The sequence below is a fragment of the Rhinichthys klamathensis genome, unplaced genomic scaffold, assembly GCF_029890125.1.
Source record: "Rhinichthys klamathensis goyatoka isolate OS25496 unplaced genomic scaffold, OSU_Roscu_1.1 h1tg000232l_1, whole genome shotgun sequence".
Lineage (NCBI taxonomy): Eukaryota > Metazoa > Chordata > Actinopteri > Cypriniformes > Leuciscidae > Rhinichthys > Rhinichthys klamathensis.
In genome coordinates, this window is record NW_026606756.1 from 164270 (window position 1) to 178387 (window position 14118).

General features: G+C 35.1%; 1 protein-coding gene across 1 annotated transcript in view; it reads right to left on the minus strand.

The window, feature by feature from the left end:
* The window catches only part of pias1a (protein inhibitor of activated STAT, 1a), a 51869-nt gene that overhangs the window by 3957 nt on the left and 33794 nt on the right, over nt 1-14118 (minus strand). The window contains exons 3-7 of the mRNA XM_056265342.1: nt 7268-7352; nt 7058-7105; nt 6856-6946; nt 6511-6645; nt 5247-5352 (exon numbers count right to left, since the gene is read on the minus strand). Coding sequence (XP_056121317.1) covers nt 5247-5352; nt 6511-6645; nt 6856-6946; nt 7058-7105; nt 7268-7352 — 465 coding nt within the window. The remainder of the gene's footprint in view (nt 1-5246; nt 5353-6510; nt 6646-6855; nt 6947-7057; nt 7106-7267; nt 7353-14118) is intronic.

Genomic DNA, 14118 nt, shown 5'->3' on the forward strand with positions numbered 1-14118 from the left:
TGAGCAGGCATTTACTCATCTCACTTGCACAAAAACAGATTCAGTATTCCTCAAAATAAATAAAAACAGTGAAATGCAAACTCAGAATATGAAGCAAACCTACTAATTAAATGTTAAATAAATAATACAAATATCCTTTTGCCTGGTGTCACAGACAAGGCTTAAGACTAAAATGCATGTTTGAGCTGTTTTAACTTAAAGCAACGTTCACTGTCATATACAAGATGCACACCAGTAATGTTTTTTTTTTTTCTACGGCATGTTTATAAAAGCTACTTAAATGTCCTAATTTAACTAAGGTCTACTCCTGGCTTAATCTAAACCCTGTCTGTGAAACTAGGCCTTTATGCATTTAATCTCACTTTATTAATTGATGATCCAATTCAACCATATAAGCAAAAATTACTTTAGGTAAACATCCCATTTCCTTAAGTAAGACTCCATTTTTTCTCCAGTTTAAAAACTCAATGTTTTTGCTTAAGTAAGTGTTGAACTTTCTTCTCTACATTTCAGAATGGCAGCTGAAAGGTTTGTTTGAGCTGCGCCCTCTACTGTAAAGGCGTGAATTTGCATTTCCTTATTATTTTTTTTATTTTTTTATTATCAACAAAGTTTGTACAAACACTTGTGTATAAATCATTGACATACAACATAGATATAACAAAGACTTTCACACTAGGGGGCTATTGCTAATTTATATGAAGATATTAAAGCAATTACAAATTTTCAATGTTTTAATTGCTTTTTGCTTCATAGAAAATCGGAGTGAATCAATATAAAGCTCAATTTCGTTCCTGAATGAAGTAAAATAAAGTTGGTTACAGGAGAATTTAACCATTAAACATAAAATTTTGCCATTAAAAGAATAAAATTAATTATATAAATCTGACAATGCTTGATTCTACTGTTCTCCCAAATACCAAATAAAATATGTTTGCAAAAGAAATCAATGTTTCTTGTGATAAAATCACAGACATTTTGCCAAAATAGTCTTACAAATGGGCAATGCCAAAATAAATGAACCACAGTTTCAGGGCAACTGTCACAAAAGGTGCAATTAACATCAATATCACTTTTAAATTTTATAAAGTAATGTTTTACAGGGTATATTCTATGTATCAATTTGAATGATACCTCCTTAACTTTGTTTGTAATTAAATATCGATTAGGTATAAGCCAAACCTTTTTCCACACAATATCTTCTGTAAAACGATTCCAATATGAGTAAATATAAGGCAAAAACACATCATTTCTTTGAAATAACTCTCTTATAGATCTGTTCTTTGCGTTAAGGGAAAACAGATATTACCTACATAAGTACTTACTACAGTAGGTGGGGACAATTGTTGAGTATTAATTCTTTTTTGATGTTTAAACAGCATACAGATTTCAGGAGAAACTGCTCCAAAAACGTTTGCATATTCCCCTGGTGTTACAGGAATCTTATAATGCGCCAAAAACTCATTGTAAGTGAAAAGAAAACCCTTTGAATTAAATAACTGATCCACCAATATGATGCCATTATCAAACCAATGTTTCAAAAACAACGATTTGCGCCTATATAATATATCCCTATTGTTCCATATATAATACTTATGTGGTGAAAAATTGTGCTTGAAAATCAATGACCATGATAAAAAGGCCTGGCGATGAAATTCTGAAAGTTTCACTGGTACTTTATCAATATTATAATTACAACTAAGAAGAAAATGTATATTACCAAGATTAGAAAGAATATGGGAGGGTATAAAGTTCCAAATTGAGTAAGGATTTCTGACAATCTGACGAAGCCAATTAACTTTAAATGTATTATTTAACATTTCAAAATCCAAAACATTTAGGCCACCATTTTCATATGAATTAGTTATAACTGTTTTCTTTATGTAATGTATTTTGTTTTACCAGATAAAGTCAAACAGTATTTTATCTATTTCTTTGCATATTTTTTTATTAAGATGCAAAGCCATTGCTGCATAAGTCAGTCTAGAAATTCCCTCTGCCTTTGTAAGTAAAACTCTGCCCCTTAAAGAAAGATCTCTCATAAGACAGTGATTTAATTTCTTTTTAGTTTTTTCAACAATAGGATTAAAATGTAATAAACACCTTCTGTGCTGATCTTTAGTAATGCTTATTCCCAAATACTGAACCTCAGATTTTAAGGGAATACCATTATAAGATGCTTCAGAAAATTCCTTGATGGCCATAAGCTCACATTTAGCCAAATTTAAGTAAACACCAGATGCCCTTGAAAATTCACAGATTAATTCAGTAGCCACTGAGATCTGGTCTTCGTTTTGAATGAAGGGCGTAGTGTCATCTGCTAATTGGGTTATTTTGATCTCTCTATCAAAGATAGTGATGGCTTTTATTGGACTTGATTTAATATGAGAAGAGAGAAGTTGACTCACTAATAGAAAGAGGTATGGAGAGACAGGGCACCCTTGCCTAATTCCTCTAGTAATATCGAATCTAGGGGTAGTACCGTTTCATAATTTAATAGAACAGTTGCCTTTTTTATAAAGGGTTTTAATAAAAAAAAATAAAAAAAATAAAAAAAATTCTTAAGCGTGTCAAAGATGAACTGATGCTCTACCGAGTCGAATGCTTTATAAAAATCTAAGAATAATATAAACCCATTATCATTAAACCCATATCATGTCCAGGACATCCAACACTAATCTTATATTATTCGTTATATGTCGATTTTTCATGAATCCCGATTGTGATTCATCAATTACGGAATCCAAAAGTTTTTTTAATCTTCTAGCTAAAATTAGGGCCAGCAATTTATAATCATTGTTTAATAAACATATAGGGCGCCAATAGGCTTTATGCTGAGCGTCACGTGACCAAGCCGGAAAACAGATCACATCGCTTCCGATTCAGGTCTTTTGTATGTGCTTCATGACATTTTTTGCGGTTTTACTCAAGATAACTTAAAAGGAGCAAGCAAAAATGAGCATAACCAATGTCCCTCGCATGTGCAGATTGATATTTAAAAGTTTTTTTTTATTTTTCTTCTTCACACTAACGTTTAGATATTTAAATAGCATAAAACACCAATAACAAAGTGAATTTAGTAGGTTAGCGGATTACCTTAAAAATCCATAGATATCGTAGTTAGTTCTTACGGCCGTTAACACTTTCTCTGACAAGCGGATGCAATGAGACCCGTTTTCCGGTTTGGTCACGTGACGCTCGGCATAAAGCCTATTATCAATATATAGCTTGTCTTTTTTTGGTTTAGTGAGCAATGTAATTAAACCTTGTGTTAGAGTTGGTGGAAGATATTGTCTCTCAATGCTTTCAGCAAATACTTCTACAAGAAAAGGAGCCAATTCTTTGGAAAATAATTTCTATAATTCAGATGTCAAACCATCAGTACCTGGTGATTTGGAATTTTTCAGATGACTAATGGCTTCCGACAATTCAGATATTGTAATAATTTCCTTATTAATTTCACTTTTGGTGTGAAAGGGACTTTACATTTACATTTAATAAAAAACAAACAAACAAACAAGCCAATCCCAGGTAAAAAAAAAAAAAAAACTAATGCAAAAGCAACGTGTAACATTATTTTCCCATAAAAAGTAACCAAGAAATGCAATTAGTAAATTTTTTTTTAGGGAGTAACAGAATATTGTAACACATTACTTTTAAAAGTAACTTTCCCCAACGCTGGCTATAATAAAGTACCAAACGCTTCAAATTAATACATCAAATTAATACCTACATTAGCAATCAGAAGGTTGTTATTAGTAAGATTTTTATTTCTTTTTGAATAAAATGAATACCTTTATTCAGCAAGGATGCATTTGATTTATTAAGTGTCAGTAAAGACATTCATAATGTTACAAAACATTTCTATTTCAAATAAATGTTGTTCTATTTAACTTTCTATTCATCAAAGAATTTCCACAAAATTTTTAGCAGCTGTTTTCAACATTGATAATAATGAGAAATTTCTTGAGCACCAAATCAGCATCAGAATGATTTTTGAAGGATCATGTGACACTGACGACTGGAGTAATGGTGCTGAAAACAAATGTTAGTGCTTCAGAATTAGTTTGAACTGCATTAGGCTGGTGTGTGCTGTAGCTTGTTTACAACAAGGGCATCAGGGCGTTCTTTCAGTATTAACAAGCCTCTTCAGACAGTTTATAGGTTGATGCATAAAATCTTAATGTATCATGGAAGGTTTGAAGGGCAGACAAGAACAAAGAGCAATCTGTGTAAACCAGAACTGTGATGTTGCATCGCTGTCAGTTTTAGAGCAATCCTAGATGAACTCAGCTCTATCACTCTACGCTATATAGATTGAAACATTGTGGTATATATACACAATCAAGTACTACTTAGTTTTGATAGGTTTAAGAAAATGATTATTGACTGCAGTCCATGGAGCACAATTTTTAAGGTTTTAAATTGGATAAGATGCCAACCATTTATCAGCCCACAAAATAGTTTATCTTTGGTGTGAGGAAGAGACAAGAGGACACAGAGACTATTTCCATTTATTAAACTAGCACTAAAAAACAGAGCGATTCAGTCGTTTAAGTACTCATTTAGCAACTTGTACGCAAATTAAACACAGAGGCTTCATAATTGACATTTGAGGCAATTAGGGTTTAGAACTAAACGTGATTAATGTTAAACACATACCTAAAGTACAGTTAAAAATTTTGGGCTGCATTTTTTTAATCGAAAATACAGTAAAAACTGTAATATTGTGAAACATTATTACAATTTAAAACAATTGATTTCTATTTTAATATATTTTAAAATGTAAATTCCTGTGATGGCAAAGCAGCCATTAGAGGCTTCAGTGTCACATGATACTTCCGAAATCATTGTAATATGCTGATTTTGTGCTCAATAACATTTTTCATTATTATCACAGTTGAAAAAAGTTTGGGTTTTTTTGGTAAAAACTGTGATGCAGTTTTTTTCAGGATTCTTTGATGAACAGAAAGTTCAAAAGAAAAGCATTTATTTAAAAATAGAAATCTTTTGTAAAAATGTAAAAGTCTTGACTTCACTTTAGATCAATTTATTGCATCCTTGCTGAATAAAAGTATTCATTTCTTTAACAAACAACAAATCAAAAACAACAACAAAAAACAGTAGTCTAAATCAAAAACTACTGTTTTAAAATCCCAATGGAAACTCCAGAAGAAACCCATGGCTCATAAATGTAACTTTTCTTTTAGGACAGCTCTATTCCTATGGAGAATGTGTATGCTTACTGAGTGCTCTGGAGTGATCTGGGTTTCTGATGCCTTTAGCCCGTAGCCTCTGCAACAGCATTGTGGATGACAGCTGCTTGACCAGGTACACTGCCATAGAATAACTCTGAAAAAGAAAAACAATCCAACAGTGGATACGTTACTAGAGACAAAGTGACATCCCATCCCATAAAACAGTATGCAATGTATATATATTATATATATATATATTTTTTTTTTACCGTAACATCCCAGTGAGACAATGTGATGCTAGTACTAGGATATAACAGAGTGGGAAGTAGGTTTACTTCTAGGCATCATTTATTTATATTTTCAGGTCAGATCTTACATCATCGTTCTATCAGTGCCATATGAACAGGTTCCATAATAAAGAGCCTTTCAGATTCAGTGAGAATGTACAGCTCATATAATTTTCAAGACTCCTGAGAAAGAGTGAAAAATTTAAGGAATCTACCACAGAGAACGCTAGGATTGCTTATTGCTTGCCAAGGCAAGTTATACGATAAGAAATTACATAATTCATGAAGCTGAATATTACTAGTAGGTGCAGTGATGTTTTATGCGGGAGAAGATTAATGTGTTAGCTTATAAGATATAGGGATCTGTGGACGAAGTAATGAACTCCTGTTTGCCTGCAGTAGTCTCAGAAGTAAACAGTGGCCCGTTTTTATCAAAATCTAGATTATTTTTCTTAATATGCATTAACTGCTAATGCACAAGAGCAGTCATTCATCACAAATGCATTTCCTGAACATATCAAAAGTAGATGAGCATTCACAAAGATCACAAAGTATTTCAGATAAATAAATCTGCAGGGAAATATATACATTTAGTGTAGAGCACAAAACCCAGAATAGACAAAGCATTTAAATGAATATAAAGCTCAAGTTTAATGTTTCTGTTTGATATCATATCCATCAATATTCAACAAAAGGTCTTGTTTGTCTGAAAAAAAGACTGAAACAAGGGCAAGTTTATTTTGATATTGGTTATTTTTAGCTGTCCCTCAACTCGTCATTCAGAGAAAACACTAAAATACTGCATACATGCTGACCTTTTCACATAAACTGCATAAAGCCAATGCTATAATTGGCCATCATGTGACTGCAAATGGCTGCAAGACACGTATGAGGTGCTAAAAATAGATTTTCATTTCAACTAGAGTTCCTGTTATGGGCTGAGGTGAGGAAAAAAACCCATTTGAAAACAAAGTACTTGTATTCATGAATTGGGACGAGAGGGGATGGGGATTTTATTAACCTACCCGTCCAATTTCTGACGTCCAGGACACTACAATGGTGTTGGGGACAGTTGTGGACAGTCTGACCAGTGAGGTAATGTTGATGGGTCTGCTGGGCCTCTTTGGTTCCACGCCATTTTTGGTAGGAGGCAGATATCCCTGGTGAAAAACAATAGGATGACAATAAATGAAAAATGAATGAATTATTGTTTTAAGTTAAAATTCAAACAAACAGCATTGTGGAAATGTAATTTAGTGTAGAGGTCAACAGTTTGGACAATTTTATCATTCTTTAAAACAGCTAAAGAGACCATGTGTCTCAGTTTAGAGTGATGGATAGATGGACAAATGGACTGTAGTTTAACTTACTGGGAGATTACACGGTTTCCCATTGACTTTAACACAAAGATTAGGGGGAAAGTGGTCCTCCTGGGGGCAGCTTGTCTCTGATAGACAAAACCTGGATAACGTCATATTTATAATACAAGCAGAAAATATCAGGCTAGTGCTCCGAATCTTTATATCATATTTATGTGAAACATTTCAGTGCATTAGAACATGAATGGCTTACCGTAACTGTACTTGCACAGTAAAGTCACATTTGGTCCCCGATATGTCCCTGCAAAAAGTAAAAGTAAAAACTATTACTTTGAGATAACAATTAAATCCCATCAACAAGCAGAGCCTTATAGAAACTCCTCTTCTTATTTAGGGATTTTGCTTTGTTACACCAAGATATAATTTCTGAAAGAAATATAAAAATAATTTAAAAAAAACTTACATTGAGCTGCTGACTTGTTGGACTTGCTGTGGCGTCAATGCAAATGCAAAACATGTTTCCTGAAACCTCTGACTGTTATCTGAAGCTGTAAAGACAGAGAGAAAGAGATCCAGAGATGAAAAATAACTACTCTGAAACAACAGTCCACATGTAATGCTTTCTGTAAATAATTCCCCAACTATATTTTACATGACTTTGAGATGAGAAACAATTTCATTCAAGATTTGTGGGCTATGAAAAAGCTCAGAACAAGTTCAAATGTACAAAGTATCTAATTATTTAGATCAAGTATTTTTAATGTTTCATTTTCAATAGCCAAGCGAGATTCTTATCCGCATGATTCCACCCATATGTGAGGGGGTTACAATCAAAGCTCGAAGAGTAATGGTACAGTCTTCTCCTCCCACTCTGACCCATGTCCAGCTTAAATAACATCAATATTTCTTCAAAACAATCTTTTCTGGGAATGTTCATATTATTCCTGCTCATTTCATTGTCATCAAAGGAAGAGAGACTCAAGCTGTTTTTTCCAAAGGTTCAAGGACAAGATAAACAATGTGTCAGAAACCATTATGGTTACAGACGACAATCTGAAAGAGTTGCTTTGACGGAGTGTATATTTGAAAACTAACTACCCTGCTGAAAAATCACCAGAATAAGCTATGTTTTGGATGATGGTATCCAGCATGGGAAGCAGGAGTGCTGGTGGACCAGCTACACCGACTCAATCATTCAAGCTTGTTTATGCTGCATTTTTCAGCAGGTTACAGATTATGTGAGGATTGCAAACATTTGTTGTTGCGCTACAAGATTCATCCTGCAAGTCATGCAAAATCAATTTGGGACTATGGTGTTAATTACACTCATAAACAAAAAGATTGATAAAAAAACTGACTGCACATCACAGATCACCATCTGTTTGATAAAGGTGAAATACCAAATCCGGTTGGTTTTTCTTACTTTTATCCCACTGTTTTTAGTTCATTTTGTGCTAGTTTCTAGTTGACATTCCAACATAGTAGGTGGGGGTAGTAGGGGGCTGAGGAGATGACAAATGAAAGAGACTCTTTGGTTCGCGCACCAAAAAAAAAAGTTAGCTCGCCAGTCTGGGAGTTTGTTGAATTCAGTAAAAGATACTGCAGCCTTCAGGACGTGCTGATCAACATTACGTTTTTTTTTTACAATTATGTTTACAAACTGTCTGTCTCCCAACACTCGTATTTGGGGTTTGAGTCATTGACCAAAAAAGAGAAAACACAACATAAACAAAGTTAAAGATGAATTTGACTGATGGCATTTTTTTTCTTTGAAAACTTTTATAGATATCGTAATAACAATGTTATCATGAACTCTTTTGGGCACGATAATCGTCTAGTGAAAATCTGATAATGTGACCGCCCTATTCTAAACAAGGTTCCTGCCAGAACTGGTGAAAATCAGGAAAGCGGATCATGTAACAAAGGAAGGACTGTCTGCAACTCATACTGTTGTTCAATCACAGATACTCAGATGAACACTTATCCACTCACAACATTAAATAAAATGTAAAAAAATATATATTTATCACACGAGTGTGCTTTAATGTTTACCCAGGAAGTTTGTTTTGAAATGCTTTTATCTTAAGTCACACTTAAGGTGGTGTTCTCTGTCAAAAATGACGACCTACAAAAAATAGCTTATAGACCTCTCGTTATGCTATACTATCATCAAAAATTGGATTCAGTCTTTTTTGTCAACTTGTTTTCTATCATTTCGGACATGTTTTGTATTTATTTTTGAAACTGACTGTTTGTAGGCCTCGTTGATCTGAGCATATATTGGTCGAAAATGACTATCCATTGAAAATGAATGGGGGAGATCGAAAATAAGAGAAACATATCTTATTTTCATTCCAAGACATTCATAGCCTTCAGGAGCATGTTCATCATTCATGTTCACATATTTACATGTGTGTTTGCAAAGATAAAGGCCTCGGACCTGTGCATGCGTGGATACACGCACACCAGCGCTACCGCGCGCACACACACACACGCACATTCATTTGCACAAGCAAACTATTTTCAGTATTACAGGCTTTCTTTTTCACAGAGATGAACTTTATCCTCAGATCAATGAGGCCTACGATCAATCAGTTTCAAAAATAAATACAAAACCTGTCCTAATTGAAAGAAAACAAGTTGACAAAAAGTTTGAATCCAATATTTGGTGATATAACGCATAACAAGAGATTTATGAGCCATTTCTGACTGGGAACAGCACAAGTGTAACTTTGTTCCATTTTGAACAAAATAAAAGCATTTCAAAACAAACTTCCTGGTTAAACATTAAAGCACACTAGTGTGATAAACCGTACTATTTCTATATTTTGTAGAATATTGACAAATTCTTCACAAATAATGCATTTTTCACTGAGGTGCATAAGCTCAGATAAAGGAGGGCTATGATCAATCAGTTCCAAAAAAGAAATGCAAAACCAGTCCTAAATGAAAGAAAACTAAAACAAAAAGATTGAATTCAATATTTCGTGATAATATAGCATAACAAGCGATTTACAAGTCATTTTTAAAAGGCCGGTCATAAATTTGACCAGAAACACATAAGGTGTTAGAGGGTTTTCAACACAGCACAAGGGTTAACTGTCTCTTATACATTCACAAATACAGCTAAAGAATGATCGTACTAACACAAGTGCTCTCATCCAGAGAAATCTTCCCTAAAATAACATTCGCTGCAACACACTGACACACACCCAGCAGAGCCAAATATCTTCACACCAGTAATTTAAATGTCTCTAAGCACAGAAGTTGTTTTCCATGTAAAACTAACACAAGCCACACACTCACACCTCATTTCCCTCTTGATCTTTCCTGCTCAGCCTGATTAATTTAATTATAGTGACATGACAGATATCTGATATATTCTTAGAAATATAAATAGACAAATACAAGCAATGATGCAAAGCTTATTATGGTTTTTAAACAACGATTCTGGAAATTGATAGACCAAGCTCCATTTCCAAGACTTCTGATACAGAGCACAACTGCACTGTAATGTCTATTTGCAATGCAACTGTTTGTATCACTCCACTTGTTTGTGTTTGCATCGTTCCAGTGGAATGGACTGTAATATTTATTCTGAATTTACATTAAAGGTGAATTTAGTAGTTTGGTGCCAATTTAAAAGGTTTTACACATTAAGAAATGAATAGTGTTTTTGTGAAGAGTTATCTGAAAGGTGTACGCTTAAATGATAAGACTGTAGGCTCATGATAGTTTCTATAAAAAGTGTTTTAATTATATGAGGTGCAGGTCACGCCTCTTAATCCTCTCTCTTTCGCCATGCTGAAATGACGAGAGAATCCTCACACACACAGGCTGCCGGCTCTGTAGATGCGCTACAGTAGCATAGTGTTGTTTAGTATTGCGAAGAATGAAAATTATACAACGGAACACACTATTACCATGCTTTACCAGCGTAGACAATAGGAGAGTCAGCACCTTTGAGGCAGAAAAGGTCTGAAGCCAGAAGGGAGAAAGACCGACAAAGAAAAATAACAAGGGTAAACATCACTATGGCATATACAAGGTGATCTGATGACTGAGTAGTGATGCCCAAATTGCTTTTTTTTTGGCTGGGATTTAATTCTGGTGTACACTGCACTCTAAAACTCACTAGTATCAGTGTAATTTACATAAAACTGATCATTCAATGATTGTCAATCACGTCAATAGATGGCAGAGCAGCGCCCAACACCATTGTGGTTTTGGTATCCAATGCACACGAAGAACAGTGATGTGAACGCTAACTAAAGAACTACTGAATGCACCTTTAGAGGGTTAGTTCACCCAAAAATGAAAATTCTGTCATTAATTACTCACCCATATGTCGTTCCAAACCCGTAAGACCTTCGTTCATCTTCTGAACACAAATGAAGATATTTTTGATGAAATCCAAGAGCTTTCTGAACCAGCCATAGGCAGGTTTGGAACGACATGAGGGGGAGTCATTAATGACAGAATTTTCACACACCTTCCACAATTATACAAAATGTCTTAATTTCCTGCTTCTCTGTGAACCTGTTTTTCAAGTTATTACCATTTTACTTTCTCGACACTTTGCTCTCCCCCTTCCGGCCGCTTTCATTCTCCATTCGTTTTAATTTCTCCATTGCCTTCATTTGTCTTTTTCCTTCTCATACACGTACAATAAATCATCCTGTTGACAGGTCTATTGACTTGCTCTATTTCATCAGCATAGACCAAAAAGAAAGAGAGAGAGCGTTTTCTGAATATGATTGTGTGTGAGGCATCGTTATGGAGCTAATTACTTCCCATTTAACTCTGAATATTGACAGGCGCCATGCTGATGAAAGGCCAAACAGGTGTAGCTATACACCCACCTACCCATTTTCACAGGCCATACCGTTCCTGCTTTGCCTGTATTCAGTCTGTCACTTGTTCTCTCCCGCACCTTCATCAAATCTCTCGCTTTCCTTAACATGAAACAGCAGGGGTGCAATTAGACTAGGAGAATCGACTCGACGACACATAATTAGCCTGATCTCTATTCTCACAATCAACACTGTGGAGGTAAAATACGAGAGAGCAAGAGAAAGAGAGAGACAGGAAGGAGGAGAGAGAGAAAATAACAGTGTTGAGGTGGAGAGGAACAAAGGGAGATTGACGGGGAGAGGCGGACAGGGGTATATGAGAGAGAGCGAGATAGTGAGAGAGAGAGAGAGAGAGAGAGAGAGAGAGAGAGAGAGAGAGAGGCTGAGAGAGAGAGAGGCTGAGAGAGAGAGAGGCTGAGAGAGAGAGAGAGAGAGAGAGAGAGAGAGAGAGAGAGAGAGAGAGAGAGAGAGAGAGAGAGAGAGAGAGAGAGAGAGAGAGAGAGAGAGAGAGAGAGAGAGAGAGAGAGAGACAGAAAGCGCAGGCACAAGTTCCCTCCCCCATGTCTAATCTAAAAATAGCATGGCAGTCTTCATCATCTGATTTGCTTCAACAGTTGGATGAACAGTGGACATGAAGGCCTGTGTGTTGCAGTTTGTTTCTGACAAACCTCCCTCTTCATCTGTATACACCTAATTAAGACTTAAATCCTACTCTGTAACCATGTGCGAGGGTGACAGAAAGAGCGTGCCTTTTTCAGGATACGATTATAAACGTGTGCAATTAAGTGAAGCATTAAGTGAACAAAATGAAGCATAAAGACCCAAAGACATGCATGTGTTCTTGTACAGTGTGACAAAAAGCTGTGTGTTTATCCTAACAATAATAACTCACACTTATTGTTATTTGTAGCTGAATTTAGATTAGAAAGGGCTAAATAAGCATTTTGTTTTCTCTTCTTTCACAGGAGGGTGTCTAGTGGATTAGACTCTTCATTGTGTTGACTGCACGGCTGGCTGTGTTGTGTGATTGATAGTGATGTCTGTGTGTTTTCCTTCTTCAGAGAGCTGGCTGAGTCATGGTTCTGGATACTGAGTTAAGTAATATTAGACTGACACTCACTGTGGTTGCACAACTTGCCCTGGAATTGCTGCAAAATCAAACTAACAAACCAAAATCTCGTATCATGATAATCAATAATTTGATATTGCAGTTACAGTCCCATGCCATGATAGTTATTTTTACTGGCAATCTTGTAAAACATGTATATGAAATTACAGTGTGGCAATGCTTACAGTATATTTGTATAATCCAGTTCAGGAATGCACTAATATAAAATTCTGGCAGACACTGATAAGTCGGTAATGGAATGGAAATGAAAGGTGTTGCCATTGAATATATATATTCTTTTTAAAGGGAATTAATACATATATTCAGCAAGGATGCACTTAAAATTGATTAAAAGTGACATGTAAAGACATTTATAATGTTACAAAAGAATTGTATTTGAAATAAATTCCGTTTTGTGGTTTCTATTCATCAAATCATCCTGAAACAATTTTGTATATATAAAAAATGTTTTCCACCAGAACTTTAAGCAGCACAATTGTTTTCAACATTGATAATAATTAGAAATGGTTCTTGAGCACCAAATCAGCATATTAAAATGATTTATGAAGAATCATGTGACACTGAGGACATGCCATTACAGGAATAAATTACATGTTCCATTTAAATCGTAATAATATTTAACAATATTACAGTTTTTCCTGTATCTTTGTTAAAATGAATGCAGCCTTGGTGAGCATAAGAGACAAAAAGATAAAATACAATACAAATCTTAAAAGACCCCAGACTTTTGAATGGTAGTGTAAAAACTCCTACAGTACATGTGGATCATGTGAAGGGGAAACCACCATTGATTATGCAATTAATATGATATGCATGTGTTTATTTTAGCATATGTATCTGCATATCATACTGCACATTACTTGTAGTAACTGTTTTATTTAGTCATGATCTGTATGGGCAGGCAAACACCCCAACCAAACCAACATCCACAAGACCCACCTGACTGTAAGCAGATCTGTTAACACGCACGCACGACCCACTAAGAGCACGCCTGAGATCCATTTAGGTATTCGTGTAAACACAGTCGTTGATGTTTTAAGTGAACGTAAACAGTAAGACTACTAAAAATAAAAATCAGACCCCTATATCCCATCACTACTTATATATGTCCAATTGGGCCAGAGAGGAAAGATTGTGATTAAAGACAATACAGGAAGTGGTACGCATAGATTGAGTATTGTAGAATGCTAGTTAGAAGAAACAAAATTGTGAGGGTAACTGCGCTGTAGCTTTAGTGTGCCCACACACACAGTCCCATACTACGCCTCTGTAGATCATTCATCTTAATGAAAACACTGCTAGGATACTCTAAACCCGACATACACGCCAATA